This window comes from Taudactylus pleione, unplaced genomic scaffold (genome assembly GCF_031769625.1).
Source record: "Taudactylus pleione unplaced genomic scaffold, aTauple2 ptg000100l, whole genome shotgun sequence".
Classification (NCBI taxonomy): Eukaryota; Metazoa; Chordata; class Amphibia; order Anura; family Myobatrachidae; genus Taudactylus; species Taudactylus pleione.
Genome location: NW_028284502.1, coordinates 5,257,685 through 5,283,226, shown reverse-complemented (window position 1 = coordinate 5,283,226; position 25,542 = coordinate 5,257,685). Strand labels below are relative to the sequence as shown.

The following is a 25,542-nucleotide window of genomic DNA, read 5'->3' as shown; positions in this document are numbered from 1 at the left end:
GGATTGGTTTTGCCAAAACCACCCTTCCGTGTTTTGGGTTCTGGGTTTTGTGTTTTGGATCTGTATTTTTTTGAAAAAAAGCATAAAAACAGCTAAAATCACAGAATTTGTAGGTTTTTCTGCTCCTATGCTATTATTAACCTCAATAACCTTAATTTCCACTCATTTCCAGTCTATTCTGAATACCTCACACCTCACAATAGTGTTTTTATGTCCAAAAGGTTGCACCGAGGTAGTTGGATGACTATGCTAAGCGACACGAGTGGGCGGCACAAACACGTGACCCATCTAGGCGTGAAACTGCAGTGGCAGAAAGGATGGCATTGAAAAACTAGGCCCCAAACTGTACATAATGCAAAGAAAAAAAAGAGGTGCAAGATGGAATTGTCCTTGGGCCCTCCCACCCACCCTTATGTTGTATAAACAGGACATGCACACTTTAACAAACCAATCATTTCAGCGCCAGGGTCTGCCACACAACTGTGGCTGAAATGATTGGTTCGTTTGGGCCCCCACAAAACAAGCTGGCAATTAATCTGTCCCTGCACAAACTGGCTCTACGGAGGCAAGAAGTCATCCTCATCCTCCTCATCCACAGATTCCTCACCCTCTTCAGTGTTATGTACATCCTCATCCTCACAGAGTATTAATTCGTCCCTGCTGGAACCACAGGTCCCTCTGTACGTTCTGGAGGCTGGTCTCCCTGGAAGAGTTGATCATTCATTTTATGAACATCATCTTCTCCACATTTTGTGGAAGCAACCTCCTACGCCTTTCGCTAACAAGGTTCCCGGCTGCACTAAACACTCTTTCGGAGTACACACTGGAGGGGGGGCAACTCAGGTAAAATAGAGCCAGTTTGTACAGGGACCTCCAAATTGCTTCTTTTTCCTGCCAGTACAGGTACGGACTGTCTGACATGCCTACTTGGATGCTGTCACCGATGTAATCCTTTAACAGACAGACGCACGCTTGTCGCTGCTGCTTTGAGGATTCAAGTGCGGCTACAGCCCACACAATTCACAAAGACAGAAAAAAAAAAAGAATATTTTTATTGTTTGTGGAGCACACTTTGAGGGTGTCACCACCCTTTAACAGACAGACGCACGCTTGTCGCTGCTGCTTTGAGGATGCAAGTGTGGCTACATCGCATACAAGTCACAAACACATTAAAAAAAATTTTTTTATTTTTTGGAGCACTTTGAGAGTTACAACACCCTTTAACAGACAGACGCACGCTTGTCGCTGCTGCTTTGAGGATGCAAGTGCGGCTACAGCCCACACAATTCACAAAGACAGAAAAAAAAAGAACAATATTTTAATTGTTTGTGTAGCACACTTTGAGGGTGTCACCACCCTTTAACAGACAGACGCACGCTTGTCGCTGCTGCTTTAAGGATGCAGGTGCGGCTACAGCCCACACATTTCACAAAGACCGAAAAAAAAAGAACAATATTTTAATTGTTTGTGTAGCACACTGTGAGGGTGTCACCACCCTTTAACAGACAGACGCACGCTTGTCGCTGCTGCTTTAAGGATGCAGGTGCGGCTACAGCCCACACAATTCACAAAGACAGAAAAAAGAAGAATATTTTTATTGTTTGTGTAGCACACTTTGAGGGTGTCACCACCCTTTAACAGACAGACGCACGCTTGTCGCTGCTGCTTTGAGGATGCAAGTGTGGCTACATCGCACACAAGTCACAAACACATTAAAAAAATTTTTTTGATTTTTTGGAGCACTTTGAGAGTTACAACACCCTTTAACAGACAGACGCACGCTTGTCGCTGCTGCTTTGAGGATGCAAGTGCGGCTACAGCCCACACAATTCACAAAGACAGAAAAAAAAAGAACAATATTTTAATTGTTTGTGTAGCACACTTTGAGGGTGTCACCACCCTTTAACAGACAGACGCACGCTTGTCGCTGCTGCTTTGAGGATGCAGGTGGAATCTAGACGGGATTTGGAACCGAGGACACACTACCTCCATCAATTGTCTAAATCCCACTGCACTAATGTCGGATACCGGACGCACGTCTAACACCAACATAGCAGTCAAGGCCTCAGTTATACGTTTTGCTTCAGGATGACTGCTGTCGTACTTCATCCTCATCGCTAGGGACTGTTGGAGGGTCAATTGTTTAGTAAAAGTAGTGATGTTCCTACTTCCTCTCTGGGATGATGAACAACTCCCAGCAGCAGCAACAGCACTAGTAGGAAGTGGTTCTTGATCTTTCCCTATTTTATTTTTATCAGAGAAAGTTTGGTCCTCCATTTATGTTATATTGATATATATACGTGCGGCTAAAGCGCACACAAACACAGAAAATATTTTTTTATTTTTGCTGGAGAGTAGTGCACTTTGTGGGTTACACCACCCTTTAAGAAATGAGCCAGCCGGCTCTTTACTTATGGGACACAGGCGCACGCTTGGCGCTGCTCCTTTGTTGATGCACGTGCAGCCACAGTGCACACAAGTCACAAACACAGAAAATATATATTTTTTTGGTTTGGAGTGTACTTTGGGGGTTACAGAACCCTTTAACGGTCAAGCCAGCCGGCCCTTTACTTATGACACAGGCGCACGCTTGGCACTACTTTGTTGATGCACGTGCGGCTACTGCGCACACAATTCACAAACACAGAAAATAATTTTTTTTTTGGTTTGGACTGGAGTGTACTTTCGGGGGTTACAGCACCCTTTAACGGTCAAGCCAGCCGGCCCTTTACTTATGACACAGGCGCACACTTGGCACTACTTTGTTGATGCACGTGCGGCTACTGCGCACACAATTCACAAACACAGAAAATAATTTTTTTTTTGGTTTGGACTGGAGTGTACTTTCGGGGGTTACAGCACCCTTTAACGGTCAAGCCAGCCGGCCCTTTACTTATGACACAGGCGCACACTTGGCACTACTTTGTTGATGCACGTGCGGCTACTGCGCACACAATTCACAAACACAGAAAATAATTTTTTTTTTGGTTTGGACTGGAGTGTACTTTCGGGGGTTACAGCACCCTTTAACGGTCAAGCCAGCCGGCCCTTTACTTATGACACAGGCGCACGCTTGGCACTACTTTGTTGATGCACGTGCGGCTACTGCGCACACAATTCACAAACACAGAAAATAAATTTTTTTTTGGTTTGGACTGGAGTGTACTTTGGGGGTTACAGCACCCTTTAACGGTCAAGCCAGCTGGCCCTTTACTTATGACACAGGCGCACGCTTGGCACTACTTTGTTGATGCACATGCGGCTACTGCGCACACAATTCACAAACACAGAAAATAATTTTTTTTTTGGTTTGGACTGGAGTGTACTTTGGGGGTTACAGCACCCTTTAACGGTCAAGCCAGCCGGCCCTTTACTTATGACACAGGCGCACGCTTGGCACTACTTTGTTGATGCACGTGCGGCTACTGCGCACACAATTCACAAACACAGAAAATAATTTTTTTTTTGGTTTGGACTGGAGTGTACTTTCGGGGGTTACAGCACCCTTAACGGTCAAGCCAGCCGGCCCTTTACTTATGACACAGGCGCACGCTTGGCACTACTTTGTTGATGCACGTGCGGCTACTGCGCACACAATTCACAAACACAGAAAATAATTTTTTTTTGGTTTGGACTGGAGTGTACTTTCGGGGGTTACAGCACCCTTAACGGTCAAGCCAGCCGGCCCTTTACTTATGACACAGGCGCACGCTTGGCACTACTTTGTTGATGCACGTGCGGCTACTGCGCACACAATTCACAAACACAGAAAATAATTTTTTTTTTGGTTTGGACTGGAGTGTACTTTCGGGGGTTACAGCACCCTTTAACGGTCAAGCCAGCCGGCCCTTTACTTATGACACAGGCGCACGCTTGGCACTACTTTGTTGATGCACGTGCGGCTACTGCGCACACAATTCACAAACACAGAAAATAATTTTTTTTTGGTTTGGACTGGAGTGTACTTTTGGGGGTTACAGCACCCTTTAATGGTCAAGCCAGCCGGCCCTTTACTTATGACACAGGCGCACGCTTGGCACTACTTTGTTGATGCACGTGCGGCTACTGCGCACACAATTCACAAACACAGAAAATATATTATTTTTTTAGCACTTGGGGGGAGCACCCCTGTTGGACAGAGCACCCCCTGGACAACACTACAGCACCTCTTTAGGACTGGGACACTGCACAGGACTTTGGAGTGGACACAGCCCCTATGGAGAACTGACTGCACAACACAGTCCAGCCAGCCCCTATGGACTTTGAAGTAGTGGACACAGCCCCTATTAACAACAGCAGCACAGCACAACACAGCCAGCCCCTATGGACTTTGAAGTAGTGGACAACAGCAGCACTACACTACACTACACTACACAGCCCTAACTCCCACCCTCCCTCTTCACTGTCCACAGCCGAGTGAGAAAATGGCGCCGACGTGGGTACCTTATATAGGATCCAAAACCCACGAGACTCGGAAGGCGGGATGATGACGTTTTGCCTCGATTTCAGATCCGAGTCAGGCGGGAAAAGTCGAGCCTGATTCGGATCGGACTCGGATCGGGGGGGCTCGGGGGGGTTCGGATTTCAGAAATCCGAACCCGCTCACCCCTACACTACACATTACGCAATTTATTATTAGAAGCTACAGATTTTCCACCACACAACACTCATTTTGCATATGTACGCCCACAAGGAGGATGACATAGTGACAGGAAGACATAGGAAATATAAGAAGATTATCAAAAATGCACACACTGCTCGATATCGGGAAATTGAGGCCGAGATTTTCGTTCTTGGCTGATTGATCGGATAATCGGAAGAATGCATTTGTGTACGTTTTTTTACCATTTTATCGGTCAGAAACTAATAGTACAAATATCCCCTCAAAATATGGCGCTTCACCATATAAATAAGGTAAAACACAAAAAATCCTTACATCAATTATTTTCCAGTTATTTTCCGTTCCTTTAATTCTGATGAAGGACTATAGGTCCGAAAAGCTTTAAGCTGCGGTGATACAATTAATGTGTACCTTGTGGTGAATTGGCTGGAATCATCCTAAACTGCTACCTTGTGGAGGAAACAAGTTTCCGGGACTTTTTGACCTCTTACCTGGCACCATCGGGACGGTAACATTTGTTGGATGAGATATAGCTATTCTTTCACCGATTAATACCACTGTGTGGTGATATGCTCATTTAATTATTTTTAAAATGTGAGTTTGAAATCCTAATAAAATTTATGTATCTCTTTGTGTGACAATATCACACTATGTATTTTTGTTTATTTTGAGTGACTGAAGATAATACCCTTGGACAAGTGGATTCCATCTCTACATATGCTTGAGACAGTATAATTGTATATGGAAAAGACTATCCTATTAAAGGAACGGAAAATAACTGGAAAATAATTGATGTAAGGATTTTTTGTGTTTTACCTTATTTATATGGTGAAGCGCCATATTTTGAGGGGATATTTGTACTATTAGTTTCTGACCATTAAGATTTGTGAAGAGTCTTTGTTTTCCCCTTATTGGCTGCATCATCTGGTGTGCGCAGTCGATATCTTTTCTTTGTACCATTTTATCGGTGAAACGCTAAAACGATCGTTCATACAAACCAGCTCTAGGGCTGCACGCGGGATCTTGCGATGCTTGCGAGATCTTACGCATGCTCAGTGGGTGGTGATCAGGCCGATCACCCGATGATTGGCAAATCTGCCCAATAATTGTATAGTGTGTAGTTAACTTTAGGGGTAACAATTTAATTAGTAATAGAAAGCAGTAGAAGCAAGATTACAATGCTGCTCACTACCAAAGTTTCTCCATTCAGCCATTCAGCTCCTATTTATCTGTGGGATAGATGGATCAAGTCATGGAGAGAGATAAAGTAGCAATCAGCTCCTTACTGCTATTTTTCAAACACAGCCTGTAAAATGACAGTTAGAAGCTGATTGGTTGGAACTTTATCTCTCTTCACCTTATCTCTCTCCAAGGCTTGATACATCTTTCCCTGTATCTCCTGTTTACTCACTCTGGGCCTGATTCAGAGCCGAATGCTCTGACCAGAGCGCTCGCTCTGAATCAGGGCCCTCCTACCTGTTCTTGGAGCGGCCTCTTGGACGCTCGCATAGCTGTGGGTTACCACCCACAGCTATAGCGAGCGTCCATGATGATGGTCGCGATGGTCAAGACCATTGCGACCATCTGGCTTGCGACGAGACCCTGTGGTGGGGTCTCGCTGCCGCAAGCCCTGGAGTGATTTTGGCTCTATCAGAGCCAAAATCACTCCCACTGACATCACTACTGATGTCAGTGGGGCCGGACCCAGACGGTAGGCGTTCCCATGGGAATGCCTCCATCTGGCAGCCACGTCCCCGGCACGCCCACCAAAGGGGGCGTGCTGTCAGTCACCATCGACAGCACGCCCCCTTTGGTGCGAGACCCCGAGCGACGGATTCCTCGTTGCTCGCCAGGTCTCGCGCATGCGCACGACGGAGCTCCTTCCGTCGTGCGCATGCGCATTCGGGCACCATCAACCCGCTTGAGAGCATCCTGCGCTCACGAGCGGGTCAGAATCAGGCCCTCTGGGCCACAGTCCAGACACACAGCCTACACTGAGCCTTATTCAGAGATGGTAGGAGGAGGTGTACTGCGCATGTGCAGCCCTCCATCTGCAAGTTCGCTTGCCTGATTGACAGGCTGTGGCGTATGGGAGGCAGAGCAGTGGTATTCCCTAGCAGCATTCAGGGAAACGGGTGACACCCCGTTTTCCGGGAGGAAAGAGGTCAGAGTCTGCGTAGGTGCACGCAGACTTCCTGGTCTCACAAGCTGCCAGGACCCAGCCAGGCTGCAGGAAGCTTCAGCTCCCGCAGCCTGGCAAAAGGGACGATGATCGCAACCGATTGTTGCGATTGTTCCGATGGTGACCCCAGGCTGCGACCTTGGTCTCGCAGCACTGGAATCACGCAGATGTAGCAAGGAGTTGTGTGACACCTCCGTTTGCATTTGCATTTTAAATATACGGAATTGCACATTTCACTTGTGTGCGTGTGTGCAATTCCGTCCATCTCTGAATCAGGCCCAATATACTTCTCCCTGTAACCAAGCATTTAGTCCAATCCTGTAAGAGTGCACTTACCAGCTCTTCATCTTCTACTTGATCATGTTGAACTCCGCACCAACACTTTTTCTTGTACCTATCTGACCAGAAGCAGAAAAGGTTGCAGACTGGCCTGATTAGCAATGGTCTAATGTTCTTCCCGTGCTCACGACCTGTAACAATATGAAATGGCATTACAGTAATGATGTGCCCGGCAGATTATTCAGAATCAGTTAAGCTTTTTGCAGCTAGATAAATGGGGATTCCTCACTGTCACCATAGAAAGCTATGGGGACTGCTTTTGTGAGCGTAAAGAGGGTAAATCTGCTGTGGTACCCCCTTGTTAAAAGGCCCTAACACTCTAAAATGCTGCAACCTCCCGAAAATTGCAATTTTTGGAGGACTGACAGCTTTTTGTTGCTTATTAGCTGAAGTACCCGACCCGACCAATGCCACCCCTCTGTGATGTTTTCACCAAAATCCATCCAGTGGAATTCTCAGAACAGACTCCCTGGGTCAAAGTTCTGCCCCGCGTACCCAACGGGAGGCCCGACTGGGACCCTAACTCCCCTAATATGTCTTCTTGGATCCAATGTTACCACTCTGAGGTTTTCACCCAAATCCATCCAGTGGAAGACTCAGAACAGGCTCCTGGGTCAAAGTTCTGCCCAACATACCCCAAAGGGAGGTCTGACTGGGACCCTAACTCCCCTAAAACCTGTCCAGGATCCAACTGGACCACCTCGTATTGGTGTCATCCCAATCGGTGCTGGGGTGTCAGAATGTATACCCGGACAGACAAACAAACAGACCAATTAATTTTAAATATAAGATTAATTAGGCCCCTAAATCATTTGCTTAATTAAAGTAATGGTATCAGTTTATGGGGCAGAAACAAACACACATTAGCTGTTGCCGACAGTTCGGATCACTATGCACATTAGCTGTGCATACATATAGAGTATCTCTTCAGACCCTTGTGGGTTGCAGGTGCCGATCCGCTGTCCTATCTGATGATTGGTTAGTGCATACACACTTTCCAATCGTTGTCCCGATGTGTCGTGACTCACGTTACAACTGGTGGGCATTTACTTGTGACTCATGTCACAACTGGCGGGCATTTACTGTGGCCAGTTGAGCTGTCAGTCATCGGTAGACTTTGCAGCAAATGAGGTTGGTTTTCTGTTGCTCAAGACATTGATGACAGAGGAACCTACACCGGCAGTAAGAACTTGTTTGCACAGTTCAAAGGGGATGAGGTAATTATCTCTAAGTTTCATTTGTTAGCTTATCTGGACTTAAAATATCTGATAGAATGTTTCAAGGAGGCCTAAACTTCCTGATAAGATGCAGAATTCCCTTCAGGAAGCCCAGTAAAGGACACTTTTACACACAAATCTGTAAAGCTAGGAATAGCCTTGTGCACTCATACTTGACATCCGATTCTTCTTACAATTACACTTACGGTTGAAAATCCAGATCCACAAGCAGATCCATGCGCACCCCTTATTACAATCTACTATTCGTTCTGCAAGCCTCATCTCTTGAAACCATCTGCTGGAAAGGTCGTGATTGCAGAAGTATTGGACAGAATGAATGATGGAGCGTACATACACACTTCCAGGTTGTCCAACATTATATTTTCGCCTCTCCAATGAAGCCAGATGTAACTGGTTTTCTTGAAATAAAACGTGATCATAGGTGCCTACAACTCTTACAATATCTCACCAAAACTTGTAAATCTTATGATCTGTCAGATGATTATATAGGTGTGTACCCAGCTTTAATGTTACTAGAGGCGTTATGGTGGATCAAGTTTGAAATGATTGTGATTTTGCTTTGTTATACCAGGCAAATAAACCGTCACATCAAAATATTAGTGGACATTGGCCCTGATTCAGAGCCGGACGCTCTGACCAGAGCGCTCGCTCTGAATCAGGGCCCACCTCCATAATTATGGAGCGTCCTCCTGGACGCTCGTATAGCTGTGGGTCACCACCCACAGCCTATACGAGCGTGCAGGTTGATGGTCGCGATGGTCTTGACCATCGCGACCATCGCCAATGCGAGCCGAAGCCTGCGGTTGAGTTTCTCAACCGCAAGGCCCGGAGTGATTTTGGCTCTATCAGAGCCAAAATCACTCCCACTGACATCACTAGTGATGTCAGTGGGGCCGGCTTCTGACGGTAGGTGTTCCCTTGGGAACGCCCCCGTCTGGGAGGCACGCCCCCGGCATGCCCACCAAAGGGGGCGTGCTGTCAATCAACATCGACAGCACGCCCCCTTTGATCAGACACAACGAGCGATGGAAAGTCCTTCGCTCGTCGCGTCTCGCGCATGCGCACGACGGAGCTCCCTCCGTCGTGCGCATGCGCAGTGCAAACCATCGACCCACTTACGAGCGGACAGCCGCTCGCGAGTGGGTCTGAATCAGGCCCATTGTTAGAAGTGTGTTCTAAAGTTTGGGACCATTGCTACTATGGTCCAACTGTGGTGGTGCTGTAGTCCTCTTTGTACAGCATATTTATGCTGTGTAGTGCCTATATTCTAGGGATGGCCATCGGTGGGGTGTCCATCGATGGTTACCATCGATGGGCCCATCAGTGATAACTATCGATGGCTCACAAACCATCTGTTGTGGACTATCAATGGATTGCACCCCCTCGATGGCCAATGTTGCTGAGGGATGCTGGGCCACAGGCTGGGCCACAGGCCAATCAAAACTGGAGGTGGGGCATAGTGGCTGCTAGGGGCAGGACTAATCTCCATCCTGTAAAGAGAAGAAAAAAACATCGGCTCCCAGTCATCCGATGGCAGAGAACCATTCTCAACACTAGTTAACAGTCACCATCAATGTTTTGAAAACATCGATGGTCGATGGCCATCCGTACTGTGGGCCTGATTCAGAACCGCTCGTAAGCGGCCGCTCGTTTGCTCTGAGCAATGTTCGCACATCTGCGCATGCGTATGGGTTCTAATGCGCATGCGCCAACCAGTCAGTGCGGTCGGAAATCGTGTGCTCGCAAAATAGCGAATGCCTGCTAATTTGAATGGCGTTTGTGGGTGGTAACAGGGGAAGGTGCTTGAAAACGGGGAGTGGAGATCCGAACGTAGGCGTGCCAAGCGGTCAAAACGGGCGTTTTACGGGTGTGCATAATTAACAAAGCAGCGTCATCGACCACGTCACTTGGTTGTCTTTTAGCCTGAACTGCTCGCATGATTGCGGAAGGAAAATGCTACCACAAGAATAGCGAGCAGTTTATACGCCTTTCGATGTACTCGATTAATCTAATAAATAGCGGAGATGACGTATGATGTGAGCGGCCAGGGGGTGTCTTTACAAAATAGCGAGCGCATGTTTCGGACGCTCGCTCAGTCATAGAGGCATCAACAGACCGCAAAGAGCAAGCGCTCAATTTAAATAGCCAGCCCCTTTTTCTGAATGAGCGTCCGCAAATAGCATCCGGCTCTGAATGAGGTCCTATATTCTCCATTGTGACCTGCTGTCTGGGACTTGGGAATTTTAACTGCGAGGCGTTAATTTCCTTATTGCTGCATGATATTCACCTGCTCTTCAGCTACTATAAATGACCCACTGATACAGTGTGAGTTCTGGTCATTGATGTTTCCTGTGCCTGTTACTATCAGTGCCTCTGATCCTGCTCACAGTAACTTCAAGTCAGCATTTCCAAAGTGCCTCTGATTCTGCTGATAAAACGGACTACCCCATCTCCAGCCACATACCATTGCTGGTAAAATGGATTGCCTTATCTTCAGTCACAGACCTCTGCTGGTAAACGGACTGCCTTGCCTTCCCCCTGCCACTGACCTCAGTTGGTCATTACCATTGTGTTTTGTTTGCCCTGTACCAGCTGTCTGAAACCATTGCCTGTTGCCAGTACCTTTACCTTAGTCTCCTGGTCAAGTATACCCCTGTCTTGTACCCCAGGTAATTGGAAGCTTTTACCAGCAATCATTTTTGCCATAGACTGTACCTAGGACCTCATTCAGAGCCGCTCGCAAGCGCTGTGTGCTCGCAAGCGGCCCGATGGTTTGCGAACGCACATGTGCACGCTTCATTCTGCGCATGCGCGAACTACTCTGTGCGATCACAGCCCGCTCACTCGCCCAGCAAAGACAGCCCAGTGAAATGAGTGACAGGAGAGGCCGTTTGTGGGTGGTAACAGGGGCAGGACACTAATAACGGGGGTGTGGAGGTGCGAGTGTTTCAATGCCGTTTTTAAGTCGTGCATAACTAACAGGCAGCATCATAGTACATTTCATATGCCTGTCTTTTACACTGAAGTCCTCGTAGTGCTTGCGGAAGGGTAAGACAACCACAAGCGCTGCGATCGCAACCGATGGTGCTCGATGTATCACTGTTTTAATACACTTCCTGGAGATGACGTGCGCTAGTGGGCATCTCTACATTCGCTAATGGGTGTCTGCATATACAGAGCAATCGGTCGCACAGCCAAAGTGGGTGTGCTTATGCCTTGGCGAGCGATCGCTTCCCATGTCGTCACTTTGATAAATTTGCATACGCTGGATGCGAGCGATCGCATTTAGCGAGCGGCTGTGAATGAGGTCCCTTGTGTGTATGTTACGTACTCTTCAGCCATCATGGGCTCCGCATTACCTTGCTGTGTTTAATAAATATCCTGGCTATTTCATCACATCCGACCCCTGACATCATATTTGGGTATTTCACACTGCGACTCATAACAGACACAAACATTGTTCACTTACCTGTTATAAAACTGATCAAAAGCCCAGCGATGATACAGCCAAGGCAGCCGACAGCACTATAGTAGAGGTATGATAAACTGTACCAGTTATCTGCAAGCACAGACCTGGAGAAAAGAACATGTAACATCAATTAAATAACACGTACTGTGATCTAAAATAGGATGTGAATGTTTTCTTAAGGGGATAGCAAAATGTATCAGTACAATGTATTCTCTGCAGTGAATGTGCAATTTGCAGAAATGCATCCGTGTAATTTTGGAAGGAAAAGATTGTTACTATAGCACCAGGTACGGAATGAACCACCAGGCAATACATAAGTGGTGCAAAATGGGAGACAATGCATGTAAGAAACATGTTAGACCCTAGTCTGGGTCAGTCTGCACCGGTTGTGCAAGGAATAAACTAGTGTAGAGGTGTGCTTAGTATGGCCTGATGTACATTAGCTTATGGCTGTGAAAGGGGTGAGTTTAAGGTGACATTTTGGAGTTACGGTGTTGGTCCTAGGAGAAGGGGCTTTCTGCCAAGGAATTCACTTGTGTGTTTTAGTGCCAGCTTTATTTGTGGTGGGAAAGAATGGTCACAGTTGCTCTCTGCCTTTAGAGCTTGAGGTGCTCTCCCTGCCATTACATGGGATAGGCTGCTGCTACACTACTGGGATCAGTTGCATCACTGGTCCTGGTGGTCCTTTGTGTCATTGGGATGGAAGTTGGATACCTTGAGTTGTGGTGATGGGCTGGCAGTTGGCCCCCGATCTAGGACAAACTGGAGAGCAAATAGCGAAGTTGTTTAGTGAGGCTGTTCTTTCTTCGCCACCATACTTTATCTATCCTCTTTTCCATTGTCATTTACTTAATTATAAATAAAGCTGACCCATTTTTTCCCCATAAATATGCCTCTGTGTAATTATTTTATAAGTTTAAGGTTCTTGCAACAATAGGGCGTTTAATAAATTGTGCCAACGATAATATATTCAATAAGTATTTCTGAATGTTATAAAAATGATCTGCCAAAAATAGACGGTATATATTTTTAAGGTGGTTTTGAATATGTTCATCTGTGTGACCCCGGTTTTGTAAAATATGGGAACAGTCAACAGATCATCCGAATGTGCACATCAACACAGATTATATCAGATGAATATGTTGTTCATGTGAAAGTCAGTAACCTCTGCACATGTGTTGGTATGTTACTAACAGGGCCACATGTGATGGTATCAGTGTACTGGGGAAAGAGCGGAAGACAGAGACTCAGCATTAGATATTGGAAGGAACAGTGTACCCCAGAAGTACAGAGTAGTGATGTGAGGCACCTGCTAGGCGAGGGTAAGAATTTGTACTGCCAACAGTTAATATATCTAACTTGTTAAGAATAAGTAATACTCGCCATTTAAATAAGACAATCTGAAATCAATGTACCATTAATGTATGAAAAATTCATCAATATAAATCTGTTTACATTTTTTATAATCAAATAAAAAAAGTAATTAACAAACTGAAGAATCTGATATTAAACTATCCACATAAGACTCCATCTTTGTGACAAGATGGCGTGTGCCTTTATGTTATTCATAGCTTTAAAAGCAGAACATTACAGAGAATGATTTTTGCTAACCTTTGAGTTTCAGAAACTTTGGAATGTGCAGATGTTTGTCAGACCAGATAGTAGCATGAATAGACTATGTATTCTACACTCACTAACAGTTCACTCTCTCATGTATAGATAATAATGTAATGAATCCTAACAATGACTGCTGTATTAAGATGTAGTGTGAAAATACTAATATGTTGCAATGTGAGAACACTATGCTTTATATTATTGTATGACATGTAATTATAGTGAGAAGAATCTTAAAGCACAAGACTGGTGGTTGTGTGTTGATTTACCTCTCCAAAGTACTCTGCAACACAAGGGTCTGACATACAGTACATGAGCTTTGGTCGGTGATTAACCACTGAAGATTTATTAACCTGATCTGTCAAACTTAAATACATTTTTACCTTTCTGGCACTAGGGTAGTGGTAGTTGTCAGTGCGGTAGGTAGGATGGTGGATAATGAGGCGTTGAAAGTTTCATTGAGTAGTTGGCATTGATCTGTCCTTAGTATCAGTGGGCGTGTCTTGGATACCGGAGCAGGATATATATAACTTCCAACTGCAACCCAAACAGCCAAGGTGAGTCCAGTGAGGAGACCTCCTAGTGCTCCCTAGAAATTGTGTAAATGTTAGACTACAGAAAGCATCATTCAGTCATTACTATGTATTAATCTCATATCCACTATAATAGTTGGAAATAAGGACGTCTTCATTATACTGAAGGTCACAATGAGTAAATCTTTGAAAGGGTTCTCCACCCAAGTATAAAGTAACTTTGTTTAGTCAGTACAGACTGCAGTGAAATAGTATTACTGTCCCCTCAGGTGCTATTGATCCTGCATTAGTTTAGTGGGTCATGGTGGGATTCTTTACATTGCAGTTGCTATACAGAAGACATATGTGCCACGGGAGCTCTGCACGGCCTCAGTGTAAGTGAGGTGGGCGATACTCTGCAGATGCTGTGCACCGATGCACATAGCTGCTCCATTTTGGTGGTGTGGTTACTAGAGATGAACAGTCTTGATTCTGAGAAATCATATCTTGTGTGTTCTCTTAGGCATATGGTATAAGCCATTTCTTCCCACCCTTTGCTGCCATTTTATAGGAGAACATGTAAGGAAAGGTTGTACATACATTTATATTTCACTAAGTTGCCATTTCTATTTCATCTCCTATGTTATGAATTATCCTTACTGGGTTTTAAACTGTTTATTTTTGCAAAGGAATTGACTTTAAATGTGAGGTTAGGATATACTATAATGTGTAATCAATTATCCTAAATGCAAAGGAGTGGTCTTCCAGTATAAATACTTTGGTAATAAATAGGCAATCCACTTTGAAAAAGTCTAGAGATGAACTAGATGAAATATCTAAGTGGAACTAAAAAAAAAAGAATCCCCCCTCCCCAAAATAAAAAAATATTTTATTTTTAACATACAAGTGGTAACAGGTGGCTATACGTGTGTGAGGGGCATCTTCGCACCAAAATACTGGTGTGGACATGTGACATTTTTAACTAGACCTAAATAAACCAATTGTATTTTAACAATAGTTTAGGGAAGTTACTCTGAAAAGCCAGTTACCAGACCCTCTTTTACCTATCTCATAGGATCAGTCTTTGGAATAGGAGCATCCCAAACTTTGTCATCCTCTATGTGACAAAGTGGGTCTCTCCCACATTCTGAGGAAAGGGTTAACCTCCTGTAGCCTGAGTTAGTCAGGGGAATGTGAGGGTGAGGTTGCACCTTCAGCAGCTCTCTCTATGCTGGACAATCTGAACCCTGACTGTGCTGTGAATACTCGGCCCATTTGAAGTACTGTCTCATGTAAGCTGAATTATTGTTCCTGAACTGTGTTTGCCTTGTGTAAAAAGCCATTACACTGGCTCTGCCTTTTCAAGCCTGGAATAAAAACTTGTTTGCAACATCTCAGTCTCCCATTGGTCATCTGGAACTTACCCTCTACACTCTACTAGACATAAAGGCAATATGAAAGGGGTGAGGATTAAAAGATCTACACTATTTAGATAGGCAGTCAAAAGATTGTAGACAGGCAATAGGTCAAAAGGTACAAGAGGTCAATATGGTCAAAAGGTTAACATACAAAAGGTCAATATGGATGAACATCAACGGGTACAAAAGATCGACATTGGACTGGTCAACACAAAACTGGTGGACTTCAGGTTTTTTTTGTTTACTAACCTTGTCTCTCGTAGTGCTTAACCCTAACCACACCCTCTAAATCTGCACCCTCCAGTAAGTGCCTAACCCTAAGAAACAAAAAACAATGCGTTGACCATTCCAATGTTAACCTTTTGATCATGTCGACCTTTTGTACCTGTCGGTCTTCTTCCATGTTGACCTTTTGTTTGTTGACCTTTTGTACTTTTCAACCTTTCATACCTGTCAACAATTTGGTGTCTACGTAGACACTGTGACCTTTTCACTGTCGATCCATTGACTGCCATTCATGTGAAAGATAGTGTAACAAAGGGAGCTACACGTGGAAACAATGTTTGACCACCCCCAAAGAAAAAAACATCAGCTCTTAAGGGAAAAATTTGTGAAGAACATTGTGGTTTGTTTAAGGAAAAGAAAATAGCCAACATCCCATACACTACCCACAGTGGCAAGGAAAGGTTCAGACCATGGCCAAGTTTTGCTAGTACTGGTTCTGCTACTGCTGTTATGCATACAAGTGTTATGATCCTTAGTCCGGAGTAACTTCGGACCAAGAGCTATAGGGCGGAAGATTATTGGGTGCGGTGGGGAGCACTGAATCAAATAGTCCTTGAAGGGAGAAGATAGAATGTCCCAGTTGCGGCCCTTAGGACAAAGTTTCAGCCTTGTGGGCTGGTGTTTACTTGGCAATGGTGCAGTCTAGAAACCGAGTAGTAGCCTTGCAGGCTCGTGTATACTTGACTATGGTGCAGTCTAGGGACCGAGTAGCAGCCTTGCTGGCTGGTATATACTTGGCTATGGTGCGGTCCAGAGACTTAGTAGCAGCATTGTGGGCTGGTATACACTTGTCGATGGTGCGGTCTTGGGACCGAGTAGCAGCCTTGCAGGCTGGTATAAAAGTCCACACAGGCGCCTGTTTGCTGCAGAGACTGCTGGGATGAAATTTGCAGATGGTGAACACAAACGCGAAAACGTGGCTGAGAACACTGCGATGATATCTGATGTTTGCTGAAATTCTCAGAGTAGGAGCATGACAGGCAGTGCTCAGATATAACAGCCAGCAGGAACACAGCACTGGAGTACAGCTGAGAATGCTGAGACAAAACCACGAGGAGACTTGAGACAAGACACAGGCATACACTGGAGCTAGAATCCCCACACAGGAACTGGACGCTTTCACCGGCATCAGAGTGGAGGGCCAGCAGGAGGGAAAAAGGAAGAGGAACCAATCCGGGCAGAGCAGAGATGACGGAGAAGCAAGAAGGCAAGTACACAGCAGGGTGGCCTGGCATCCCCGCCTCTCAGCAACAACCCCATGAGAGCCACCGGGAGCGTGCCGCCCGATGAGGTGTAGCAGCGGCAAAAACAAGGTAAGCGGACTTCATAGCGGGGAGTGCCGGCGTTCCCGTCTACCGGCAACCACCCCACGAGAACCATTCGGAGCAGCACCATCCGCCAGGGTGCCACGACGGACTGTACCAGTAAGAATGCCCAGTGCAAAAATAAGTGTCCAACATCATCTCCATCTTCTGTAATGTCCCATGCACCACCTCCAAATCAGACATATCAGTGCATGAAAAGAACACTAAGAATGAAGTAGAAACTGGGCATTTACAGCATTGGAATCAAGTGGAAATGCAGATGGATCTCAGTTTTCAGCATACTGTATGTCAAAGGAATAAACTGGATGATGATGATCATAGAGCGGCCAAGCAGTGGCAGTAATAGAAGCCTGGTCATTTAATAAAAGTAGATAGTAGTAATGTGGCAGAGTATTGTAGATCATGTGGTTACAACACAGAACTAAGGTACCATCTCTATGCTTACAGTATATTGAGATGATGGTTCTAAGAAGACAGCAGAATGTGCAAAGCCCATGTACAGTGACCCATTAATGTGAGATCTGATGATGAAAACCCTGAGTAATCGGTGATTGTGATCACATTTGAAGGCGACAAATGGATTTTTGCATCTCCTGTGGCAGTTTAGATGCCACACATGCCAGGACTGGTACCTTAGTTGAGGTTACCTATTAGATAAAGATGGACATAAGCAGTGGCGTAACTTCATCCCAGGTGCCCGGAGGAAAGATAAATGTTGGTGCCCCCCCCCCAAATTAAAATTAACCACACCCCCAGCACCTATGCCAACCCCAGCTGCCGCCACCTCCCTATGCAGTTCCCCCCAGAAGTGGTCCCCCTGTGCAGTGCCCTCCTATGCAGTACCCGCCTATGTAGTTCCGTCATGACGTCACTCCCATAGTGCATTGCTGGGCCTGGAAACCGGAGCTCAGAAGTGAGCTTCGGCTGCTGCTGGTGCCGGGGGGGAGGGAAGGGGGGGAGGGAAGAAGGAGCCGGCGCCCGCTGGTAACACACTCAGCGGGCGCCCGGCAAATGGAGGGTGCAGGGGGTGCGACCGCACCCCCTGAGCCGCCCATAGTTATGCCACTGGAGATGGAGCGCCGTTCAGTGGCGCTCCTTCTCCATGCAGTGCCCGGAACGGCCGGGGGACAATGGAGCCAGGTGCATCCTTCAGGGCTGGCGCCCAGTGGCAAATGACTCAGTTGTCTCCGGGAGTTCCGCCACTGGACATAAGTGTTTCTGTATGCTGGGAAGGAGATGCTGATGTGCAGCAATATGCTGTACGCGTTTCTGGGCCTGATTCACTTCGGATCAATATTCTGCTTATACACACACAACGCAGTTGCTAATATCAGCGGTGATATGTAAATCTTTGCATTTATATTGCGAACGCAGCCTAACATTAGGATGCCCACTTCCCCTTACTCACATCCGTATACTTTGGCAACGCAGCGAAACAAACTGTAACATCGGACCCATATGCACAGTAAAGGCTGGTCAAGCCTCACTCAGGAATTGCTTACTTCAGCGCACGCTATGAGGCCTTAGGCTGGTATCGCAGTGGCTACTTTCTGCATGCCCCCGCAATGCCGTTGAAACGCACTGGCATGCCTGTGTTCGCTCGACCACCCCCCCATCACCACCCACAAATGGCACTTCCTGCCAATCACTCTGCCATGGGTCTGCATATTTTCTGTGATCGCTTTCCCGATCGCAGTGGCTCATTCGCGCAATGCATACGCATGTACAATACATAACAATTGGCCGATTGCATGCATATAGGCAACTGCGTTCCTTGCTCAATCAGGCCCTTTGTCTGGACTTGTTGGTAGGATCAGATGCAGTTCAGACAGGTATAGAGGAAGACCCCTGGAACTGCTTCATGTGTCAACAGAAGGAGGTCAGTGGATTGCTACAGATATAGAAAGATTGCTCCAGTCCCGGTGTCACAACCCGAGTCCATTTTCCCTGCCACCGGGTCACTTATCGATTCTGCCAGCATTCTCCCATTACCCCATAGGTGAGAAAGAACTCTTAGCCATCAAATATCCCTGTGAAGAATGGCGTTACCTGCTGGGAGGTGCCAGTTTTCCCAATATCGGTATTCACCGACCACAAAAATCTGCGGTTTCTAAAGACTGCCCAATGCCTCATGCCCAGACAAGCCCGGTGGGCATGGTTCTTCTCCGGATTTTAAAATTTCCTTCTGTCCTGGCTCTCGCAACTGTCAGGCAGATGCCTTATCTCTGTCCATGAACCCAGAGGACGAAGCAGAAGCTCCTGAACAATATCCTATTTTAAACCCTACTGTGTTTACTGCTACTGATGTGGTTACACCTCCTCTAGAGAAAACTTTTGTGTCCCCTGAACTTCGTAAACAGCTACTACTATGGGCTTATGCCTCCAAGTTCTCCCACCATACAGGTGTCAAAAGACTCTGGAACTTATCAAAAGAACCTATTGGTGGCCTTCCATGCAATCTGATGAACAAGAGTTTGTATCCTTATGCTCTCAGTGTGCCCAGCATAAGATTTCTTGCCAGCTGCCTGTTGGACTATTACAGCCTCTGCCCATTCCACTACAACCATGGACCCATATATGCATGGATTTTATTACCAACCTTCAGGTCTCCAAGGGATTTACCACCACATGGGTTGTAGTCGACAGGCTTTCGAAGATGGCACACTTTATACCTCTATCAGGATTACCTGCTGCTCCACGTCTCTCTCAGCTCTTCATTGCTGAAATATTTTGTCTCCATGGTCTAGCCAAAGAAATAGTTTGGGACACGGGATCACAGTTCATTGCTCGTTTCTGGTGAGCTCTCTGTTCTTCCTTATAGATTCAATTAAAGTTTTCCATACCCGCAGTCCAAAGGGCAAACTGAGAGGGTCGACAAGGATCTCGAGACCTTCCTCTTTATGTATATTACTTCCTCTCAGGATGATTGGATTGATTTTCTGCCATGGGCCAAATTCGCCTATAACAGTTTCAGTCTCTTCCGACATTTGATGTACCAGCGGCCAAAGCATCTCTGCAATATTTTTCATGCATCTGGAAGGAAGTTCATGCCACTTTGGAAAAATCTTCAGCTCGTTACAAAATCTTTGCTGACAGAAAAGGGAGGCACATTACATATCTTAAAGTGGGGGATCATGTCTGGCTAACCACACGTAACCTCAGATTTAAAGTTCCATCTATGAAGTTCGCTCCTCGTTTTATCAGTCCATTCCCTATTATCTAGATCATCAATCCAGTGGCATACCATTTACAGCTTCCTTCATCACTCAAGATCCCCAATTCCTTCATGTGTCTCTCCTCAAACCTCTTATTCTCAACAGGTTCCAATCTTCTCCACCAAAACCTCCACCAGTCAAGCCCAGCAAGGGGTAGAATTTGAGATCGAGATCATTGTCGACGCTCGATGTCGTTATGGGAAACTCCAATATCTGGTCCATTGGAAAGGATATAGGACCTCATTCAGAGTCGATCGCTTGCTGCAAGCGATCGCTCTGAATGAGGGCGGCCACTTACTTTTTAAAGTGCCACCTTCTGGTTGATCGCTAGGCTGTGGGTTACCACCCATAGCTCTAGCAACCGACCAGGCTGATGTTTGGGTTCTCGTAAGCCCCAGGGAACTTCCTGCTCTGTTTGAGCAGGAAGTTCCCCACTGACATCATCAATGATGTCAGTGGGGCCGCCACCAAATGGCAAGCGTTCCGACTGGAATGCCTCCATTTGGCCGGGCATGCCCCCGGCCCGCCCAGCAAATGAGGCGAGCTGTCACTCAACATTGACAGCTCGCCCCTCTGCTACGAGACCCCTAGCGATGGAGTGCCCGTTGCTAGCCGGGTCTTGCGCATGCGCACGATGGAGCCAGCTCCGTCGTGCGCATGCTCTGTGGGGACCATCAACCCAGTTGTGAGCGCATCGGTGCTTGCGACCGGGTCTGAATGAGACCCATAGTCTTGAGAGATCCTGGGTGAGTTCTGAAGATGTTAATGCTCCTTGTCTTGTTTCCAGCTTTCACACCAAGTTTCCTGGGAAGCCAAAGAGATGTCCTGAGGCCACTCCTCAAGGAGGGGGTTCTGTCACAACCTGGGTCTGTTTCCCTTGCCGCTGGGTCACTTATCGATTCTGCCAGCGTTCTCGATCACATCCCAGATGCACAGTGCACAGGCTTTAGTGTTTCCTGGCCTGCTAGGATCCTGATCACCTGTCTGCAATAGCCAATCATGTGATTACCTGAGCCTCACCATGCCACCTCTGCTCAGCCAATCCCAGGTAACCCAGGGGTATATATCCCAGCTGCTGACTCTACTGCTTACTGGTATCGTCATCCACTATCCATTCCGGTGTCGGGTCTGAATCCGGTTCTGTCTATGCCTGAGGCAGCTAGCCCACTAGTTGCACAGTGAATACCTACCTGATCCTGTTATCTGAACCTACAACTCGCCTGTTCACTGTATACCATTCTCAGTACTTTTTGAGTGTTCCTGGTTCCTGCTCCATTCGATGCCGTTCCTGGTATCATCACCTACTACCCATTCCGGTGTTTTGTCTGCATCCGGTCCTGCTACCATCTGAGTGCTCCTGGATCCTGGACTACAGCGACAACCAATTTTCAGCCACATGAATACGTTGCCAAGATCTTCCACTCCAGCATTTCCAGTTACAGTAAGAAGAGTGTTTTATTATTATATCTACAGTACTAATACAGTATCAGCCTGGTCAATCTATTGCCACACTCTCTTCTGATTGCACATAACAACTTGTCTTCAACACCGATGTCCCTGGTGGTCTAGTGGGTACAATCTGGCATCTCTCCGCCGAGACCCGGGTTCAATTCCCAGTTAGGAAAGTGTTTCTTCACTACATGCCAGGAGGTCTCCTTATGCCTGCCAGCTTTCTGTACACGCCTCCAGACACCAACACAGATGAATGTCAAACACCGGGTTCACAAACAAATACTAGTCTGACACCCGGGCATGATTCAGAGATGGACGGTATTGCACAGCCACATGGATGCGGCTGTGCAATATCATCCAATTAAAATGCAAATGCAGCAGGAGGTGTCTGCAGGAAATAGACACCTCCTCCATGGATCTGCGATCTGATTGCCTCCATCACAACCATCGGTCACGATGGTGGCTGCATTGGTCAGTCTGTATAACCAAAGCTTACTCAACCTGGCAGCTCCTGACTGCTTGCGTGGCTATAAAATTTGCAACCTATGATGCAGACCATGGCCTCTGCAATCCCAGTAAATTTTCCAAGGTAAGCAGGCCGGCACCGCCCCCAAATGGCTGCAGCTTGTCATTCATGCTGCGGCTTGGGGGCACTGCATGCTAATATGCAGGACTCGTTCTGCCCATGTGCATCTCCGATTGTTGGCTGTCTGCGCATGCACAGGACCCAATCCATGAATGCACAGGAACAAACTCATAACCAAATAACGTAATATCAACAGTTATTGACCATTTGTAACAAGATTCAACACTAAAACCATAACACGAAGATGGTTTTAGAGCCAAAACCAGAACCAATACCAAAACATGGAGTTTCCAACACATCTCTTGTGGTTATACATCTTCTCAGTTCCTGGTACCCCCATCCCCTACCATTCAAGCTTTATACATGTGGAGGTAAAGTGAAACTGTAATTTAATTGCACCTAACAGTGCTGGCTCAGAACAGCAGCTACGGTACAGAGCAAGTAAATCACCGGAAGTTCCAAAACATCTCCAGGTTTGCATGATGCTGGATTTGGGCACTTCTAATATTTCACTGATGGTGAATCAGAAAAGTGATGTGGTTTGGGTAAATACTGTAAGTACATGTTTTGTGGTAATTGGACTGTGGCCAGTTGCCTAAATTTGCAATCAGATATATTGACACAGATGATTGAAATGACCTATCATCCTCTGTATGTCACCATCCTTTGCTTCAATGCAAGTTTTATCCTGTGTTTCAATCTGATGGTACAGTATAAAGAGGGACTATTATTTACAGTATAATTATTTTAGGGTATGAACTAACTGCCCCCTGTAATATAACTTTTATTAAGAAACTCCATTTAGAAGATTTTCTTCATTGCAGACCTGGATGGAGAAAGAGAAGATGGGATGTGTTGCAAATTGCGATTATACAAAAATAGTCAATAAGCCACTACTACCACAGTAAATACTGAGTGGGCCAGAGTGTGATATAACACACTTATCACAATCATCTGTCTTGCCTGTCACACATGATGACATATGTCGCAAAGTCCACCCACCTCCCTTGTTAAACTTCCCTAAGCATCTTCTGGAGGACAAGTACAGTATGAAAAGTAGACAAGAATGCCCGAATGTTTGTAAGTGGTACAGGCATATGTATGAATTGGTTTCTGATAAGAGGCAGTATTTGGCACTTTTTAAACGGACAAAAACATGCGGAATGGTCTGCATTAATTATCATGACTGTGGGGTCTATTTACTAAGCAGTGTTAGGAGACAAAGTGATAGGAGATAAGGTACCAGCCAATCAGCTCCCAACTGTCATTTTTCCAACACAGTCTGTGACAAGGCAGTTGGGAACTAATTGGCTGGTACCTTATCTCATTTCACTTTGTCTCCTAACACTGCTTAGTAAATAGACCCCTGTCATTGGTATGCAAGTGCAATGTGTTTAAAGCTAGATAGCAGCTCTGTAACTAGGGGTGTGCAGGTAGTTCTTCCACCTAGTGTAAAAGGCCAAAGGATGGCACCCTCACTTCCCCAGGGGCACCTGCATTTGGCTAGCAGGGTGCCTGGAACACCACTTTGCAGCCTGGAAAGCCATCCGGCTTGTCCTTAACATGCACTTGACACTCAGCTTCTTCCATTTGCCTTGTCCATGATGTAATGGCATCACTTGTGTGGTGGGCGGCAAGATCGGCCCAGGTAACCATAGTGCCCTTCTATACCACTGCTAGACAGCATGGTTACCATAGTCTGCAGCTTAGACTGATTCCACTGCGTCCCTAACCTAGTATTGAATAGCACTGTATGTATGTATTTGTGTACATGGTACATATGATATAAATTATGCCATGGAGCAGCATAGCAAGCACTTTTCTATAGAGGTTATATAATAGGTACTGCATCATCTGCTGGCTACAATACTACCTTCTTGACTTGCATACAGCAATGATTTAACTACCATGGGTACAAGGTGTGTACTGCACATGGGTCACGGGGGCCCAAAGTTGGTACCCATGGGCATGGCCCATTGTCAGATTTATCCTTTGTCAGAGTGAAACTGCTGCGCCATCCTCTCCCTGTCATTTCTTCTACCTAACACAGTGAGTATCTGCACCCAGTCACTCATAGGCTGTGGTGACCCGGTATTCTATCTGCCACTTCTGCTGCATAATGTAAGTAAACAGGTAACATGGGGAGGTGGCTAATAAAGGAGTATGATGGATAATGAGATGAAGTATGGTTAAGAAAAAGAGTGAGTGGATACTGAAGGTGGAAATGAGTGACATGAGTGGGAGTATTGAATAAATTTGAAGTATGATTAATAACATGGGTAGAAGGACTGGGGATGAGGAAGGGGAATAAAGTGAATTAGCATTGAGGGGTTGTTTTTAGGGTAGGGGGTGAAAGGTGGTCCAACACTTCTGAAGTACAGGGCACACCTCAAATGTAATGTTGCCATAGCCCTTTGTAGCTTGCCCATGCCCCCTTCTCTCCCTTTGCTCATATTCATCTTGAGGGGTGTAGGCCTAAGCACTAAAGCCTAAGCTCATTACATTTGTAAAAACACCCATAGCCTAGAAATGATACTACAACCAATGGAGGATTCCAGGCCCTTCTCAATCCTGCATGATGATATTGACAAACTGAAGCAATCATATTTGATTTGTAACCTACCTTCCAATTGGTCCATGGGAAAAAAATACCCAACGAGAATAATCCTAACAAGGGTCCTCCAGCCATCCCGTGGATACTAAGAGCAGCCTGTGGGTATAACACATTTCAATGAGCTGAATGATTTAGTACATGTAGTATCAATGGATAGGCATAGCCTTCAAAAATGTTATTGGTTTGTTTAAACACATTATGCAATATAATATATTTTCAGTTTGATATTGACATTGTTTTGATTGATAGATAGATAGATTATAGGTAGGTAGATACATAGATAGATAGATAGATAGATAGATTATAGGTAGGTAGATACATAGATAGATAGATAGATAGATAGATAGGACACACAGATAATGTAAAAGGAATTACATTCACTCTTACCATTAATACATTGTGACATCACTATTCACATTTCTACACATTATATATACACACACACATATATATACCTCAGTCCCCATTATTATAAATGGGGACTGCAGTTTGATCCCAATGTGCCAAAATTTAAGCATATCAGAGTTTGGCCGCCTTGTTGGTTTACACCATCCTTAGTTGTAACTCGCAGGGGCAGCAGTTATCGCTAGCGCTCTCCCTGTGAGTTACAGTTAGTACATAGCGGGGACATTTTTGTCAAAAGTCCATTGTGAAACGGAATGTATAATCGCG

General features: G+C 45.8%; 1 protein-coding gene across 1 annotated transcript in view; it reads right to left on the bottom strand.

The window, feature by feature from the left end:
- Nucleotides 1–25,542, bottom strand: part of LOC148525808 (sodium-coupled monocarboxylate transporter 2-like) — a 170,683-nt gene that overhangs the window by 9,513 nt on the left and 135,628 nt on the right. Inside the window, exons 11-14 of the mRNA XM_088470462.1 lie at nucleotides 24,880–24,966; nucleotides 13,847–14,052; nucleotides 11,850–11,953; nucleotides 7,140–7,273 (exon numbers count right to left, since the gene is read on the bottom strand). Of these exons, the coding sequence (XP_088326588.1) occupies nucleotides 7,140–7,273; nucleotides 11,850–11,953; nucleotides 13,847–14,052; nucleotides 24,880–24,966 (531 nt within the window). The remainder of the gene's footprint in view (nucleotides 1–7,139; nucleotides 7,274–11,849; nucleotides 11,954–13,846; nucleotides 14,053–24,879; nucleotides 24,967–25,542) is intronic.